Source organism: Gigantopelta aegis, chromosome 7, assembly GCF_016097555.1.
Source record: "Gigantopelta aegis isolate Gae_Host chromosome 7, Gae_host_genome, whole genome shotgun sequence".
Classification (NCBI taxonomy): domain Eukaryota; kingdom Metazoa; phylum Mollusca; class Gastropoda; order Neomphalida; family Peltospiridae; genus Gigantopelta; species Gigantopelta aegis.
The window spans coordinates 22,172,683-22,192,773 of record NC_054705.1 but is presented as its reverse complement, the minus strand read 5'-3'; the positions used below and the strand labels follow the sequence as shown (position 1 = coordinate 22,192,773).

Sequence of the window (20,091 nt, the reverse complement as noted above, 5' to 3'; positions counted from 1 at the left end):
TGACTGAGATAAATCCCATCTCAACAACGAACAGTTAAAGGGACATACCCTCGTTTTTAAACACTAAGGCATATTTTGGACTATTAGAGCCGGTTTTGACAACTGAAATCATACTTTACTTACATTTTATTGTTTAGATTATCCATTTCAGTACATTTGAAGTGTTTTTGGTTATCCTGGTGTTTTTAATATCACAAAATGCATTTCTCATATTTTTAAAAACGCACGTGCGTCTGAGATGTAACAGTTATGGAGTCGAGTTTTAATCTATTTTTAGAGGGTAATTCACCATTTCAAAATTGGAGACTCATGTTTCACTCAATTGTAACTTTATCCAACTGTGTTAAGGTTTGTAGATTAACTAAACTTCGTGTTAATTTTCACGGGTTGAGACTAGGGTCTGTCTCTTTAACAAATAAGAAAAACAGCTACAAACTGGTTATAATAACACAGACGTTGACCATATATGCTAATATCTAAAATATAACACACTGTTATTAAAACAGTGCGTGTTAGTACCTATGACTGCATTTAAAACATATGTTATAATTATAATGGTTAATCTACAGGAAGGAAGGAAATGTTTTATTTAACGACGCACTCAACACATTTTAATTTACAGTTATATGGCGTCAGACATATGGTTAAGGACCACATAGATATTGAGAGAGGAAACCCGCTGTCGCCACTTCATGGGCTACTCTTTTCGATTGGCAGCAAGGGATCGTTTATGTGCACCATCCCACAGACAGGATAGTATATACCACGACCTTTGTTGCACCAGTTGTGAAGCACAGGCTGGAACGAGAAGGTTAATCTACAGATTGGATATAAGAACGAAAATAAGTTAAAATGAAATGAATGCTGCAGAGCCGGTTTAAGCACAAATAACAGCGGATCCCCTTCCCAGGATATATATTTTGCAACCCCTCGGGGAGAGGGGGAAAATGACCTGGGGGGGAATAAATGTCCACATCACCGCGGGCCCCCTTGAAGCGCGGGGCCCTGTTGCACGTGCTACATGTGCTATTAGGATAAACCGGCTCTGGTCGGCTAGTGTGAGCAGGTGCACATTTTCAGACTACTGCCGACTCGACAGTCAAGTCGGCGTTAATCGATAGGTGTGTACCAAGCATAAGATATCCAGGCGATACTGCAGCTTTTTTCTGGGTTTTTTGTTTAACTAAGTGTCGGATAACGATGATCTATAGATGGAATAAAACAACTTGTAAACACACTCCTTGAAGTTTCAGAGTATTGTATGGAAATAACCCGTGTTGCATGAATTAACACAAGGGATATAACCGTGTTGCATGAATTAACACAAGGGATATAAACCATGTTGCATGAATTAACACAAGATATATAACCCATGTTGCATGAATTAACACAAGGGATATAACCAATGTTGCATGAATTAACACAATGGATATAATCGTGTTGCATACATTAATACAAGGGATATAACAGTGTTGCATGAATTAACACAAGGGATATAACCGTGTTGCATGAATTAACACAAGGGATATAACCGTGTTGCATGAATTAACACAAGGGATATAACCGTGTTGCATGAATTAACACAAGGGATATAACCCATGTTGCATGAATTAACACAATTGATACAACCGTGTTGCACGAATTAACACAAGGGATATAACAGTGTTGCATGAATTAACACAAGGGATATAACCGTGTTGCATGAATTAACACAAGGGATATAACCGTGTTGCATGAATTAACACAAGGGATATAACCGTGTTGCATGAATTAACACAAGGGATATAACCCATGTTGCATGAATTAACACAATTGATACAACCATGTTGCACGAATTAACACAAGGGATATAACCGTGTTGCATGAATTAACACAATTGATATAACCCATGTTGCATGAATTAACACAAGGGATATAACCGTGTTGCATGAATTAACACAATTGATATAACCCATGTTGCATAAATTAACACAAGGGATATAACCGTGTTGCACGAATTAACACAAGGGTTATAACAGTGTTGCATGAATTAACACAAATGATATAACCAATGTTCCATAAATTAACACAAGGGATATAACCGTGTTGCACGAATTAACACAATTGATATAACCAATGTTGCATAAATTAACACAAGGGATATAACTAATGTTGCATGAAAAAAACAAATGTTGTTGCATCCCTTTTCAGAAATTAGGATATTTGTAGTCATTACCGTCCTCGGTGGAGTCGTGGTTAAGCTATCGCACATAAGGCTGGTAGGTACAGGGTTCGCAGCTCCGTACCGGCTCCCACCCAGAGTGAGTTTTAACGACTCAATGGGTAGGTGTAAGACCACTACACCCTCTTCTCTCACTAATCACTAACAAATAACTTTCTGTCCTGGACAGACAGCCCAGATAGCTGATGTGTGGTCCCAGGACAGCGTGCTTGAATCTTAATTGGATACAGGCACGAAAATAAATTGACATGAAAAATTGAAATGAAAAGTAGTCATTATTTTATAACAACAACGTTTTTCCTGGAAAAAAAATATTACAAAATGAAACAAGATAAATTGTATATAAAATAATACCCATCTCGATCGCAAGGAAATGCTTATTGCCATTAAAGTTTACAATTAAACTGGTTTAAATATTTTCCATTGATTACAAGAAATATGATAAAATGGTTAATGCAATGCGCTACAATTCATTTCGTTGTCAGTAAAAATTGGCCTTCAGTTAACTTTGTTGACTATTAAATTTAATACCAGTGTTAAAAGTAGAAAGTAAGTTTTGTGTACCTAATTTCCTTTACAAGTGTGCATTGCATGTACAATTTAACTTTGTCACAGCAATTCAACTTATACTAGCCTGTGTTTGAAATGTTTCTAGACTTGCATTTCTGTTTACATTTTGTGCTCAACTTGTGCCCAGGAGTATATAAATGAATAATGTTTTTTGTTGTTTCTGATGGGGTTTTTGTTGTTGTTGCTGTTTAACACCACCAATAGAACAAATTGAATAATCATCGACTATTGGATACACATACTAATAACATTTTAGAAAATATATATGAAGAAAGTTTTTTAAAAGCAAACACAGATAAAATATATACAGATTTTTTTTTTTTTTAATGTGTTCTTTAACAACACCAATAAAGCACATTGATTTATTAATCTTTGGCTATTGGATATCAAACATTTGGTAATTTTGAAATATAGTCTTAGAGAGGAAACCCGCTACGGTTTTGCATTAGTAGCAAGGAATCTTTTATATGCACCATCCCACAAACAGGACAGCATATACCACGGCCTTTGATATACCAGTCGTGGTGCACTGGCTGGAACGAGAAATAACCCAATGGGCCCACCGACGGGGATCCATTCTAAACCGACCATTGCGCTACGTCCACCCCCACCCACCCCCCAACCCCCGCCCCCGCAAAAGATGTCAGATACCAAAACCTTTACTGGCCCTCAGTTAACTTTGTTGACTATTAAATTTAATACCAGCGTTAAAAGTAGAAAGTAAGTGTTGTGTACCTAATGTCCTTTACAAGTGTGCATTGCAGTGTTCTGGCATAATGGCGGTTAAGAGACGATTAATGGTGGTTAACCTATTTTTGGTCAACCATTGTATGCAAAATTCTGCTCCCCTAGACACAAGAGGCGGAATCTAGCTTAGTCGGTAGAGCGTTAAGGGTGAGATGTTTAGGTCGTAAGATCGACCTCCCCCACCCCGCCACATCTGGATCGACCGATTCTCTGATTATGACTTTTCCCCGTCCCAACCTGTGTCCCACGATTGGCATATCAAAGGCCGTGGTATGGGCTGTCTTTTCTATGGTCAAGTGTATATAAGTAGGATCGACCCCCCCCCCCCCCCCCCCCCCCCCCCCCCCCCCCCCCCCCCCCCCCCCCACTACCTGGATCGACCCATTCTCTGACTATGACTTTTCCCCATCCCAACCTGTGTCACACGACTGGCTGTTTATTTTCCATTGACTACAAGAAATATGATAAAATGGTTAATGTAATGCGTTACAATTCATTCCGTAGTCAGTACAAACGTTAAGTCCACTAAAGTCCATGAGCCAGATACCAAAACCTTTGTTGACTATTAAATTTAATACCAGTGTTAAAAGTAGAAAGTAAGTTTTGTGTACCTAATGTCCTTTACAAGTGTGCATTTCATGTACAATTTAACTTTGTTACAGCAATTCGCCTTATACTAGTCTGTGTGTGTAATGTTTCTAGACTTGCATTTTTGTTTACATTTTGCTTAACTTGTGCTCAGGAGTATATAAATGAATCATTTTTTTTTCTGCTTGTTTTTTTATTTTATTTAACAACACCACTAGAGTACATTGAATAATCATCGACTATTGGATGTCAAACATTGGTAATTCTGACTCGTCATCAGAGGAAACCCGCTACATTTTTTTCTAATGCAGCAAAGGATCTTCTATATGCACTATCCCACAGACAGGATAGTGCATACCATGGCCTTTGATATACCAGTCGTGGATCACTGGCTATAAATGAATAAATCAATTAGTAAATAAACAAAATTAAACACAAGAAAGAAAAAAAGAAGGTAATTTTATAAATACGACGATAATTATGATGAAAACTTGTAAAAATACATAGATCACAATTTGCTAAAACATTTAAATTAATTTAAAATACTAAATTATTATTTTATTATTATTATGTGCGAAAACAATAAATAATTACTAAGTTTTACAAAAAAAACCCACCAAATACCCCAACAACAACAACAACAAAAACAACCCGGATACACATACTAATAACATTTTAGAAAATATATATGAAGAAATGTTTAAGAAGCAAACACAGATAAAATATATACAGATTTTTTTTTTTTTTTTAATGTTTTGTTTAACAACACCACTATAGCACATTGATTTATTAATCTTCGGCTATTGGATATCAAACATTTGGTAATTTTGAAATATAGTCTTAGAGAGGAAACCCGCTACATGTTTGCACTAGTAGCAAGAGATCTTTCATATGCACCGTCCCACAAACAGGACAGCATATACCACAGCCTTTGATATACCAGTCGTGGTGCACGAGGAACGAGAAATAGCCCAATGGGCCCACCGACGGGGATCCATCCTAAACCGACCACTGGGCTACGTCCCGCCCTCTACCTCCCCCCCCCCCCACCCCCCAGTTTAAAAAAAAAAATAATAATAATAAAAAGAAGTTAATAATAATAATAAAATAAGTAATCTGGATCGACCCATTCTCTGATTATGACCTTTCCCCATCCCAACCTGTGTCCCACGATTGACATATCAAAGGCCGTGGTATGCGCTTTCTTATCTATGGTCAAGTGTATATACGTAGGATCGACCTCCCTCCCACCCCCCAACAACCTGGATGAACCCATTCTCTGATTATGGTCAAGCGTATATAACAAAACTCTTTCAAATTACTGTTAATGGAAACATACACCTGAACTCCTCCTTATTGTAGGAATTATCAAATGCTTTACATCCAGAACCTGACAACTAACAAAAAAAAGAAAAAAGTTTGTTTTATTTAACGACGCCACTAGAGCACATTGATTTTTTTATCTTATCATCGGCTATTGGACGTCAAACATATGGTCATTCTCACACTGTTTTTAGAGGAAACCCGCTGTCGCCACATAGGCTACTCTTTTTTACGACAGGCAGCAAGGGATCTTTTATTTGCGCTTCCTACAGACAGGATAGCACAAACCATGGCCTTTGTTGAACCAGTTATGGATCACTGGTCGGTGCAAGTGGTTTACACCTACCCATTGAGCCTTGCGGAGCACTCACTCAGGGTTTGGAGTCGGTATCTGGATTAAAAATCCCATGCCTCGACTGGGATCCGAACCCAGTACCTATCAGCCTGTAGAGCGATGGCCTGCCACGACGCCACCGAGGCCGGTGACAACTAACAAATCAATGTTTGTTTTTTCCTAGAGACAAAAGTGGGATGATTATCCAATCCAAGTAAGAAATGTTCCTTTTTCCTCTTATTTCACAAACTTTGAGAAAATAGATATCACTGTTATATTGTTCACCGTTTAATAGTGTACTGTTAAATTTCTACAATATATTATTTTTATTCTTTCTCGTTGTCTATACATTTTGAATCAACCATTGTATGCGGGTTTCTAAAAGCAAACAATAGTAGGATGTTTCGTCTTGGGAATTGGCAGTCCTATAGACAAAACATTTAAATCGTCCTTCAGACTCTAACTCTTGTAGTGATACGATTTTACAAGGTTTTGTTCCTCAGAATAGCAAAAATCCGAGCCATAGTAATTCCAGTCTGGATTGATCTCCTTGGTGTTTTTGAAACTTCCATTAAAGGTGAGTTCACACTGGTGACTGTTGACATTGACGTTGAAAGCCAAACAGCTGGTTTTCCTTTCACATTTTATTGAGCATTCCATCAGCGACGTGTCATTTATCAGCTCAGAGTGTTGACTTAACAGACGCGCTCCTGGTACACGCCAGAACTGCAAAGTCAATATACAATAATATTTTAACATCCTGAGAGTTTTGGCCAGTTCAGGTTGCATTGTTTCGAATATTTACGAAGTTAAAACAACTGTAGTAATATGTAAAATTGATTATTTGTGCAAATGCTATTGTCATTTGGTAATAACTACACCTATAAATATACATTTATTTGTTATACAGTTATCATGTACAATACACAAGAGGTTGAAAGCATGAAAGCAATGCAGGGTACCCCAAAAAATGAAAGTGTGATTTTGAGGGAAAATGAGAGTTGCTAATAAAGAAATTAATTAAATATCTTAAATGGCATCTGACTCCTTCACCCCCATTTCCGTGCAGGTAGATTAGATGCGAGGTGCCACACTTTTTGTTGGTATACTGTCTGGGTGTGTTTATACATGGCTAATTTCAGTTTTATTAATAAACGTTAACATTGTTAGCAGTAGGAAATGTCTGTGGGATGCTGCATATAAAATATCTCTTAATACTAATGGACGACATGTAGCGAGTTTCCTCCGGAAGACTATATATGCCGAAATGCACAACTGTTTGACATCCAACAGCCGATGATTAATGAATGAACGTGTTCTAGGGTATCGTCAAACTAAAACAAACAAACAAACAAACTATGATGTAACTAAAATATGGAGGAATGGTTCATACCATTTTCTTCAGTGCCATATATTTGAACTTCACACAAGGTCAGTACATCAGAAGTGCCCTTCATGTTCCATTTTCTTATGCGGAAAAATCGGCCTCTGGTTGGTTGATTGCATGTAAAATTACATTGGCCTGGTGGCAGCCCCGCTACGGTGTAATTCAAACAAACGACAGAACCAGCGCCAGAACATCCTTCAGGGTTTTGTGAAAAGAGTTCAATGACAAAACTGTGAAGTCTTTCTGCTGTAATAAGGAAATATTAAAACACGATATTACTGTAAATTGAAAGCCGGCGCTGTCATGTGTAATCCACTAAATGAAATCGCCAATGCCGCTACGCGCAAACATTCAATCAAAGTATAAAAAATTACCGAAGTACCAATTGTAACAGAGAACATTGATGCATTAATCATCGGCTATTGCATGTGAAATATGTAGTAATCCTGACATAATTTTAGAGCAAACCCGCTAAATTTCCCCCCAATTGCAGCAAGGGATTTGTATATGTACTTTTCCTTAGACAGGACAGCACATACCACGATATTTGATGTTCCAGTAGTCGGACACTAGTTCGGACCGGAAAACAAATTGAGAAAATTTGTACACTGAGTGAGCTCGATTCTTCTATCAAACGATCTCAGACAAGCGGTTTACATACTGAGATACAGTCCCCCTCTCACCCCCCCCCCCCCCCCCCCCCCCCCCCCCCGTCGCAGTCAACATACACATCATAGAACGAAAATGGGTGTGTGGGTATACTGCTAGTTTTGGATATAACGGGAAGCCTCTGACTATTCAAAATTTAACCTAATTTTAGTGGAATACTGCCAGTCTCAGGTATAAAAATTCAAAAGAAAATATATAGAGGATTCGTCACGAGTGTTTTTAATACGGAAAATATTCAGACAGTCTATATTAATATAGGTTGATATTTGACATATTTAAAAAGAACACGAGTAGCGAATTATATTTATCCCATAACATTTCTAAAATAATATTTGCATTAAATATTTATTATATTACAGTACTAGAGTCGCCTACGTCGGCAATATGACGTCATCACCTGTTAGCACAAATTACTTTGACGTCACACACTTTAACTAAATCTTATGAAAACGTTACGCTCAGGTATACAGGTGTTGATGGCTTCAATGGCTTGTAAACAAGTTACCCATTCATGGCAACACATTATTACCGAGAGACCGTGAACATTTGCATATACCTTTAAATTTGAATTCCATTATTAACCAGGTTAATACACTACATTATCAGATGGGTTTATGACATCGATATCATGGGTAAGTTATAGGATAAATTAATTTATTGGCCAGATGGAACGCTGTTTTATTTTATTATATAACATTTAGTGAAATATCTAAAAATATCAGTGAAATAAAAGTGTTATCAGTCACTCAGTGACAATAACACATTTTAGAGTGAAAATTTCACTATTTTATTTTAAAATGTGTTATCGTCACTGTAGAAGGTGTTATCTTCATTGTAAGAAAGCCGGAACTATTTTGCTACATCCATTTTAAAAATAAAGATAAATTGTCAATATTTATACAATAAATAGAACATTTCATGGTGTGTTTTTTTGTTGTTGTTGTTGTTGTTGTTGTTTTTTGTTTTTTTGTGTGTTTTTTTTGTGTGTTTTTTTTTGGGGGGGGGGTGTCAAATATGATTTATATCTCATCGATTGAAGTGTGCAATCATATCACACTCGTCGCGCTTGCGTGACTCGTGAGATGTGATTGCAAACTTCAGTCGATGAGATATAAATCATATTTGACAAAAAACCCATGAAATATCCTCTATTCAATCTTACTATAGTGATAAAGGCCTTTTGAAACCGTGTAATAAATGAATCCTGTATCGCACGTATGTGCAATCTGGACCGGAACTTTTAAATGGGGAATTCCCTTTTTCTTTTTACTGCAGTTGGTGCCTTTTATTTAATTATGTCATATATGATTTCAAATCACATCGTAGGTCATATCTTATTTGAAACATTACACAAAACTGCCGCAGAGTATGATTCTTAATGTTACATGAATCCATGAAAGGAGTTTTGATCATAGATTTAACAAAGTGTTGTTATGACGTTAAATTAAAAACCGTTTTTGTAAAACATAAAAGAAGATATGTAATAAATACAGAACTTCACATACTTTGTTTTCGCTTCCTATTTATTGCACTCGTTTATTTTGAAAAAAAACACTTTCGCTCGTCAGATACCAAAACTGTTCACTCATTTCATAAAAATTATATAACAAGCAAGCTCGTTTAGTATTCTATATACAACGAGTTACACATTTCGTCAGTGACATCAGTGGCAGTATTTAATGCACTATTAAAAGTTACTATACGGAGAATAATTGTTCACTGGTTTAAGGTATCGGCTTTATCCTGCTAAGGTTAGGATAGCGAATGTAACGAGAAACTCTGATCTGAGTAGGATAAAACCGTTTTCATCAGATAGTAACGTTACTGGTTATTTTATTGCTCTTGCAATCCTATGCAATTTGTTTATTTTTTCACCCGTAAAAGACAATCTTTTGATGTTTATTATGTCAGCTATTTGTATGTAGTAACTGGTCACTTTAATGCTAACATGCCTTTAAAGTTTTAATTCAGGGAATTTAAAGAGACAGTCCTGCGTTTGCTGCAATTTTTAAGATGTTATCGACTAACAAAGACATTTTAACGACTGTAATTACATATCAAATGTATATATTTTTTGCATTAAGTATTAATTGCTGCATATTAAACGTGTTTCTGGTCGTTATGGGATTTGTGGGATGGATATTATTACTCAGGTTTGTTTTGTTTCTTCAGTTCGAAGACTAATTCCTGACATGACACGTTAGGTATTACGTAACAACCAGCTAGCCAGAGGGCGTATTCACTGGGATGGTACAAAATGGCTGCGCCCGTTATATATATCTAATAGCCGTCACATTTAACCGTCTTTTTAATTAACTATACGATTATACTTATTGATATTAAGCAATAATGTACATTATGTATCGTTGAATATGCATACCGGTCCAAAAGCCTTGTTTTAGCATTCCTTTCACGGTTTTGTTACTCAGACTAGCAGAAATCCGAGCCATAATAATTCCAGTCTGGATTGATATCCTTGATGTTTTCAAAACCTCCATTAGAGATGAGTTCACACTGGTGACTGTTGACGTTGACATTGAAAGCCAAACAGCTGGTTTGCCTGTCACATTTCACCGAACATTCCATCAACGACGTGTGATTTATCAGCTCAGAGTGTTGACTTAACAGACGCGCCCCTGATGTACGCCAGAAATGTTGTGGAATACCGCATCCTGAAAAGTCAATATACAATAATAGTTTAACACCCTGAGAGTGTTGTGTTGGTTACTTCAGGCTGCATTGTATCGAATATTTACGAAGTATAAACAACTGTGGCTCTGGTTGGTAGTAATATTTGAAATTGATTATTTGTGTAAATACCATTTTCCATTGGTAATAAATATACATGTAAATATACATTTATTTGTTATAGTTATTATGTAGAATGCACAAGAGGTTGAAAGCATGAAAGCAGTGCAGGGTACCCCCAAAAATAAAAGTGCGATGTGTAGGGAAAATGAGGGTTGTTAATAGAGACTTTCATTTAATATCTTAAATGGTATCTGACTCCCTCCCCACCCCCATTTTCTTGCAGGTAGATTAAATGCGAGGTGCCACACGTTTTATTAGTATACTGTCTGGGTGTGTTTATACACGGCTAAATTCAGTTTTATTAGTAAACGTTAACATTATTAGCAATAGGAAATTATTTGGTACATTGGAACCTAGCATAACGATGTTTGAAGTTCACACCTCTCCCTCCCTCCGGGATGGTGCATATGAAATATTTCTTAATACTAATGAGAAAAAAATGTAGCGGGTTTCCTCTCTGACTATATGCCAAAATGACCAAATGTTTGGCATCCAATAGCCGACGATTAAAGGGACATTCCCGAGTTTGCTACAATGTTTAAGATGTTATCGATTAACAGAGACTTTTTAACGATTGTAATTACATATGAAATATATTTTTCTGCATACAATATTAGTGGCTGTATATTAAACGTGTTTCTGATCGTTCTAATATTTGTACTAGGTTAAATTTAATTTTATTTCCTAATTATTTTTTTTAATACGTACAAAATTATTTGAAGAAAAAATCCAGTTTGGGCTTCTTACAAATATTAAGACGATCTGAAACACATTGAATATACAGACACTGATATTCCAAACCAGAAAATATATTTAATATGTAAGTTTAATCGTAGATATATTTCATTAGTTGAAACACATTTTACAATGCAGCACAATCAGGAATGTTCCATTAATAAATGAATGTGTTCTAGTGATATCGTCAAACTAAAACAAACAAACAAACTATGATGTAACTAAAATATAGAGGGATGATTCATACCATTTTCTTCAGTGCCATATATTTGAACTTCACACAAGGTCAGTGGATCAGAAACGTCCTTCACGTTCCATTTTCTTATGCGGACGAATCGGCCTCTGGTTGGTTGATCGCATGTAAACGAAGTTGTGTCTGTTGTCAGCACCACTCCGGTGTAATTAACACAAACGACAGAACCGGCGCCAGAACATCCTTCAGGGTTTTGTGAAAAGATTTCAATGACAAAACTGTGAAGATTTTTCTCTGTAATAAAGGAAATATTAAAACACGATATTACTGTGAACAAAAAACAATATTAAATAGTAATTATATATATGTAATATTAGCAAAAAAATTGGGCTTTAAATAATGACATGAGATGCTTGGGTTCAAGGATCGAACCCCCGCAATTGACCCATTCTATGATTGGGACCACTTCCCCTCCCCCACCCTCCCTGGAACCTGTGCCCCACGACGGTATACCAAATGCCGTGGTATGTGATATCCTGCCTGTGGAAACGAACAATTAAAAGTCCCTAGTGCTAATGGTGCTACGCGCAAACATGTAAAGTGACATGCCCTAGTTTTTAAACACCAAGGCATAGTGTTGACTATTAGAACCATTTTTGATAACTGAAATCATACTTTACTTAGATTGTATTGTTTAGATTCTCCATTTCCGTACATCTGGAGTGGTTTTGGTAATTCTGGTGATTTTAATATCACAAAAGCCATTTCTCATATTTCTATACGGCCGTTTGAGAAGTAACAGTTATGGAGTCGAGTTTTAGTCTATTTTTAGAGGGTATTGAACCATTTCAAAGTCACAGACTCATGTTTCACTCAAATGTAACTTTATCCAAATGTATTACAGGTTCGTAGACTAACTAAACTTAGTGTGCATTTTCGTGGGCTGAACCTAGGGTCTGTCCCTTTAATTCAAGCGGTTTACATACTGAGATACCCGCTCCCTCCCCCACGCAGTCAACATACGAATCAAGAAAGAAAATGTGTGTGTGAGTATACTGCTAGTTTTGGATATAACGGGAAGCCACTGACTATTTAAAATTTAACCTAATTTTAGTGGAACACTGCCAGTCGCAGGTACATAAATTCAAAACAAAATATATAGAGGATTCGTCACGAGTGTGTTTTAATACGGACAATATCAAACGAGTCCTTGTTAATCGAGGCTCTGCCGAGACAAATACCTATTAACTAGACGATGTGGATAGTTTACATATTAAAAACAAAACACGAGTAGCGAATTCTATTTATCCTATAACACTTCTACAATAATATTTGCATTCAATATTTAGTATATTACAGTACTAGAGTCGCCTCCATCGGTAATATGACGTCATCACGGTTAGCACAAATTACTTTGACGTCACTCACTTTAACTAAATCTTATGAAAACGTTACGTTCATATATACTGGTCTTGATCGCTTTAACGGCTTGTAAACAAGTGACCCATTCACGGCAACACAGTATTGCCGCTATACCATACATTTGCACATACCTTTACATTTGCATTCCATTATTAACGGGTTAATACATTGCAATATTACATGGATTTATTACATGGATACCATGGTTAAGTTATAGGATAAACTAATTTACTGGCCATATGGAACACTATTTCATTGTATTCAACACCAGTGTAAGATATTGTTCATGGCATGCAGTGTAATGTATTGGCATGACGTGAGCGTGACGTAGATGACTTGCTGAACCAAATCATAGTAGGTTTCAACATCTGGGCTGCGTTCAAGCAGACCGAGCAGAAAAAAACGTCCGCTAGACTGGTTTATGCGCTCCGTGGTAAACTAAATGGCCTCGTCGGGAAACAATAAAACAGTTCGCGAACGTTAGCGAAACGTTTGCTGGCTGAACTTGGGGCTGCTTACTTCAGTGTTGCGGCTTGTTTGTAGTTGGTTTGTAATAACTAAAATACTAAACTAGCTTGCCGGTTATACTATTTTTTATAAAACTCGTGAACAGTGTTGGTGTCTGACTCGTTTTCTCTCGTCAGATACCAAACCAGTTCCTCATTTCAGGAAACAATTATATGACAGGCAAGCTCGTTTAGTATTCTATATACAACAAGCCAAGTCACACATTTCGTCAGTGACATCAGTGACAGTATTTAATGTACTATTAAAAATTACTATACAGAGAATAATTATTGTTTTCTTGTTTAATGAATGAATGAATGTTTAACGACACCCCAGCACGAAAAATACATCGGCTATTGGGTGTCAAGCTATGGTAATGGGGAAAACAAAGTGATGACCCTTTTCTGGTTTAAGGTATCGGCTTTATCCTGCGAAGGATAGGATGAGGAATGTGACGAGACAATCTGACCTAAGTAGGGTAAAACCGTTTCCTTAAGATAGTAACGTTACTGGTTATATTATTACTCATGCAATCCTATGCAATTTGTTCATTTGTATTGCCTGTAAACGACAACCTTTTGATGTTTATTATGTCTGCTATTTGTGTGTTGTAACCTGTCACTGTAATGCTAACATACCTTTAAGGTTTCAAATTCAGGGAATTTAAAGAGACAGTCCTGAGTTTGCTGCAATTTTTAAAGATGTTATCGACTGACAGGAAGGAAGGAAATGTTTTATTTAACGACGCACTCAATATATTGTATTCACGGTTATATGGCGTCGGACATATGGTTAAGGAACACATAGACAGTGAGAGAGGAAACCCGCTGCCGCCACTTCATGGGCTACTATTTTCGATTAGCAGCAATGGATCTTTTATATGCACCATCCCACAGACAGGATAACACATACCACGGCATTTGATATACCAGTCGTGGTGCACTGGCTGAAGCGAGAAATAGCCCAATGGGCCCACCGACGGGGATCGATCTCACACCGACCGCACACCGATCGAGCGAACGCTGTACCACAGGGCTACATCCAGACCCCTTATCAGCTGACAGAGACATTTTAACGACTGTAATTACATATCAAATATGTATGTATATATATATGCATTGCATATTAGTTGCTGTATATTAAACATGTTTATGATCGTTCTAGGATATGTACTAGGTTACATTTCATTTTGTTTCTTAAAATATATTTTTTGGTACGTACGAACGTATTTGAAGATAAAATCCAGTTTGGGCTTCTTACAAATATTAAGACGACCTGACACACATTGAATATACACACACTGATATCATAAACAAGAAAATATATTTAATGGGTATTTTTAGACGTTAAATAGAGAATAATACATGAGTGGCATTTAGATATTATTTATCTCACAACGAGTTGTTTTAAAATGTACAGGGCCGTACCCTGATCAAAATCCTAGGTGTGTGTGTGTGGGGGTGGGGGTGGGGGGGGGGGGGGGGGGGGGGACTACGTAAACTGAAAGGACAGAAAAGGAAAAGAAAAGAAATAGAAGTAATTGGTGGTTTAATAATATTCATTGTTAACATTTTGTCTTCTCAGACAGCCCAACTTGTGAAAAAAGCAACAACAAATAAATAACGAGATAACATGTTCTTAGTCAAATTGGTGTGTATGTTTAACGTATTTGTAAACATGCTCAAATATGTGTTTATTGGTTTCATCATCGTCAAACGTGTCTCGACCATTTATTATCAATTGAAGATTAATTGATTCAAAATTGTTTAGGGATGTTAAAAGAATTTGTCCCTGCTGGTTATAAAATCGACACAACGATATAGATCTGCGATTAAGGTATAATAGGCATGTCTTTATGTGGTTTGTAAAACAGTTTCCTTTCGATTTCCATATAAATGGATTGAGGGAACGTTATAAACATCCAGTGCTACTGTTTTTTTGAGAGATGAAATTCGTTCGCAATTTGGTATTTCCGCTTTCAGTCTATTCCAAAGATCAATTGTTTAATGTATAAATGGTATGTTTAAGACATTTGCTATAGCAAAAGGAATAGATACATCGGTTTTGGGCTTCTCAGACTATAGTGGGCACGTTGTTCCACCCTAGGTGGTATGCTGCTGACTAGGAAGTCAGGAGCCATACCATTAATTATTTTGAACATAGCACACAAAATTTTGGTCTTTCAGCGTTCAGATAGTCTAGCCAATCCTGTTTTTAAATATACTCTCCCAAAAAATTTCTGTTACATATAACTTTGACATCATTTATTTTAGTCAAATATTACATATTTCATTATTAAGTGACATTGTATGCTTACTAAATTATCTAACATTCTGAATTTGCAGTGTTAACGCTGAAGTGTATCACGTGGTGTGAATCAATCATGGGGTTTCAAAATGTTCAGTATCAGTATGTAATGCCAAGTACAGTTCCTGTATGGCGGAGGGTTCCTTTGGCGAACTCTGCGATCCAGGACCTCCAAGAGGTGTTCAATTGGGGATAAATCTGGCGATCCGGCTGGCCAAGGCAGAACACGAACGTTAGTTTTCTGTAGAAAGTCTTGGCAGACACGTGCAATGTGTGGCCTGGCATTGGCATGCTGAGAGATACCACGAGTGACGCTAATCAGTGGAACAACGTGATGCTGCTGTATCTCGTGTCGATATAGCTGGCCATTGAGCGCTCCATTAACTCGCACCAAAGCAGTACGGCCATCATTTTGAATCCCTGCCTAATGGCTTTACATGAGCAGTTTTCCCTTCAGTAGGAAATATTGATAAGAGAAGTGATTTATTAAATAATAGCTGGAGTGGATATGCTACAGAATCGACCGCCTGTTTTAATAATGTGTGACTATTTCATCGGGATACATTTTAAAACAACTCGTTGTGAGATAAATGGTACGTAAAGGCCACTCGTGTATTATTCTCTATTTATTACCCCAGCAGGCACTCATAACGGGGAAAATAAAAACCATAATTTTTCACTTAGAAATTATCATGCATTGGTTTAACGTGCACTACTATTGGACGATTTGACGCCAACAAACCAATCACCTTGTCGGTACAAAATATGACGTCATCACGATGTGGTAAAGCACAAAAAATTACGTCACGTAGTTTAAAGCGTTTGCGTTGGTCTTTCTGGTTTCATTGTTAAACCTGTAATAAAATGGTAGTTTAATGCAATGCATTATAGATTTGGTTTTTTTACAGAATATATAGAACTTTGGGTTTTGAAAATTATCTGTTAACCGCTAACGCTCGTGAAAAGTGAAAATTATTTCACTCGGGACATAAATTTGATAATAACTGGTAACTCGTTTATTATTCTCTATTTAATTACCGACGCACTCGACACATTTTATTTACGGTTATATGGCATCGGAATTATGGTTCAGGACATCACAGACATTGAGAGAGGAGACTCGCTGTCGCCACTTGATGTGCTACTCGTTTCGATTAGCAGCAAGAGATCTTTTATATGCCCATCCCACAGAAAGGAGAGTACATGCCACGGCCTTTGATGCAGCAGTTGTGCAGCACTGGCTGGAACAAGAAATAACCCAATGGGTCCACAGACGGGAATCGATCATAGATCGATCACGCATCAGGCGAGCGCCGTATTTATCGACAGATTCATCGCCCAGGTCCTGCAGTTCCTATTTTTATTATTATTATTATTATTATTATTATTATTATTATTTTGTATTTTTTTTATTTTTTTTTTTTTTGGGGGGGGGGGGGGGGCAATGCGTATGGTCCCGTGAAAGAAATTAATTAAAAACATAATCATAATAAACCAAGGTACGCAAATCGGAAAACAGTGCGTCGAACCAAGGGCCGAAAACCGCGATAATCGTGAACCGCGATTAATCATCCTACCCCTACAAAACGGTTATATGTGTCGTAGCAAGTTACAATGGCAGCAAACTCGGGGCAGTCCCTTTAACACACCACACTTACGGCTTTGATTACTGTTGGTTATGTTGACGCTGTGAACAACAAACGTTCCTTGTAAGTCGACCATCCACCAAGCTTTCGTGTCACCTACCACGATGCAGCCACAACCATCTTGCATCCAATTACTTCCCAAGTTACCATCAATGGTGACACTCGATTTAAATACTTCACCAAACCAAAAACAAATGCTGCTCATCATCGTAGCCTTATTGTGGGCAATGTTGACTGTCACATTACCTGAAATATATATACACAAACAATCACATACATACAGATGAATAGATAAACAGACAGACAGGCAGATCATCCACCAATTTTACGTGTCAGTTATTTCGGTGTGTACACGGCAATCGGCGTAACTCGAGCAATAAGGACCAACATAAACAAAGTTAAATGTTTGCTTTTGTTTAACGGCACCAATAAAACACACTGAACACCTGCAATTAAGAAAATTAACCCAAAAAACCCCACACAAAAAACACCCCGCCACGAAAAATATGTCATTCAAATAAAAACAATGAATATAATTAAATCCCCCTCAACAATCTCAACGACATTACCGACTGCCGTGGACAATTGGAGGGGTTGTATTGATTTATTAATCATCAGCTATTGGTTGTGAAATGTTTGGTAATTCGGGCATGTAGACTTCGAGACGAAACCCGCTCTGGTTTCCATTAGTAGCAAGGGATTTGTTACATGCACCATACACATATGGGATGCTATTCGGTAGAATATACCACGACCTATGATATACCAGCCGTGGTGGACTGTAACTATTACATGACCTCAAATATAACAACCACACACAAATAGATAAACAGACACACAGAGATGCATACATAGAGATAGATAGATAGATAGATAGATAGATGGATGGATACATAGATGCATGTAAATATATATAAACAGACACACACACACACACATATATATATATATATATATATATATATATATATATATATATATATATATATATATTTCACACCAGTGTAAGATATTGCTCATGTCATAACAATCACTCAGTATCTAACTGGTGTAATATTAGCTTGACGTAGATCAATTGCTGACTCAATTCGTAAAACAATAATATGTAGTAGGTCTCGACATCTGCTTACTTTTTGGTTTGTTTCCTTTTGGTTTGTAATAAATACAGTATTAACCTACTTGCCTACCATACCATTTTTTATGAAACTCGTGAACAGTGTTGGCATCAGACTTTCGCTTTCACTCGTCAGATATCCAAATTGTTCACTTATAACATAAAAATGGAATGATAGGCAATCTCTCTCTCTCTCTCTCTCTCTCTCTCTCTCTCTCTCTCTCTCTCTCTCTCTCTCTCTCTCTCTCTCTCTCTCTACACACACACACACACACACACACACACACGTGTGTGTCTGTCTGCATGTATAGATAGATAGATATAGATATATAGATATATAGATAGTTAGATAGATAGATAGACAGATGGATAGATGGATAAATAGACACACACAAATAGACATATACAAAGAGACAAAGAGAAAGAAAGAAAATAAATATATATATATATATATATATATATATATATATATATATATATATATATATATATATATATATATATATATATATAGATGGATGGATGGGTAGATAGATATAGATAGATAGATAGATAGATAGATAGATAGATAGATATATAGATAGATAGATAGACAGACAGATAGGTAACTGCTAAAATGAAGTTAACTAGAACTCTAGTAATAATACAGGTTCTTACTTTGACAAATGACGAATAAATCAACAGCTATCAACACCAAGTAGTTCTTGGAAACCATGTTCACGATTTGAAATAAAACGTAATTATCGTTACCTTCCAGTTTCTAGTATTATATATATGGTTTCTGTGGGCGTTGTTATGCTATGCATGGGAAATCATGACAGTCTCAATTATTTATTATTCTTAACAAAAGTTCCATCGTTAGCGGAAGGTGTACGTTTGCATAGATTTTTATATCATATATAGTGGACTCCATTGGAAACTCGCCACCCAATTTTCAAAAATAAAAAGTTCGTTTTATTTAAAGAGACCACTAGAACACATTGTTTTTTAATGATTGGCTATTGAATGTCAACCATGTATGGATTTTGACATAGTGTTAGAGAGGAAACCCACTAATTTTGTCTATTAGTAGCAATTGATATTTTGTATCTACCATCCTACAGACAGACTAACACATACTATGGCCTTAGACATACCAGTCATAGTACACTGGCTAGGAGAATGCGAAATAGCCAAATGGGCCCATTGACGGATCAAGACCCCAGTTTTTAGTTATTCCTATCGTATGTTTCAGGTTACTATAAAACACACAATGAACCTATCCCAGAAGACATCCAGTTGTACAAAATCTGTTCAACGTATTGTTATGTATTCTCATATCTTTTGATACAAATATATATCTGCAGGATGAAAGTATGTATGACTTTTATCATCAAATAATATTAAGGCACTTTTGAGAATTACATCTTCTAATTATTTACCTCTATCATTTATGTCAATGCATCCACACAAAGTGTGGTGAGCATTAAAGTCTCCCATGGTAACAAAGGGAGTAGGGAGTTCATCAAGATGACCCT

At 36.7% G+C, this 20,091-nt stretch overlaps 1 protein-coding gene across 1 annotated transcript; it reads right to left on the bottom strand.

The window, feature by feature from the left end:
- Window positions 1-10,269: 10,269 nt before the first annotated feature.
- On the bottom strand, window positions 10,270-19,289 carry LOC121377968. The gene is made up of 4 exons (XM_041506063.1): window positions 19,232-19,289; window positions 17,473-17,706; window positions 11,633-11,872; window positions 10,270-10,511 (listed from the first exon to the last, which is right to left on the bottom strand). The coding sequence occupies exons 1-4, from the start codon at window positions 19,287-19,289 to the stop codon at window positions 10,270-10,272; spliced, it is 774 nt and encodes a 257-aa protein (XP_041361997.1).
- Window positions 19,290-20,091: the final 802 nt, after the last annotated feature.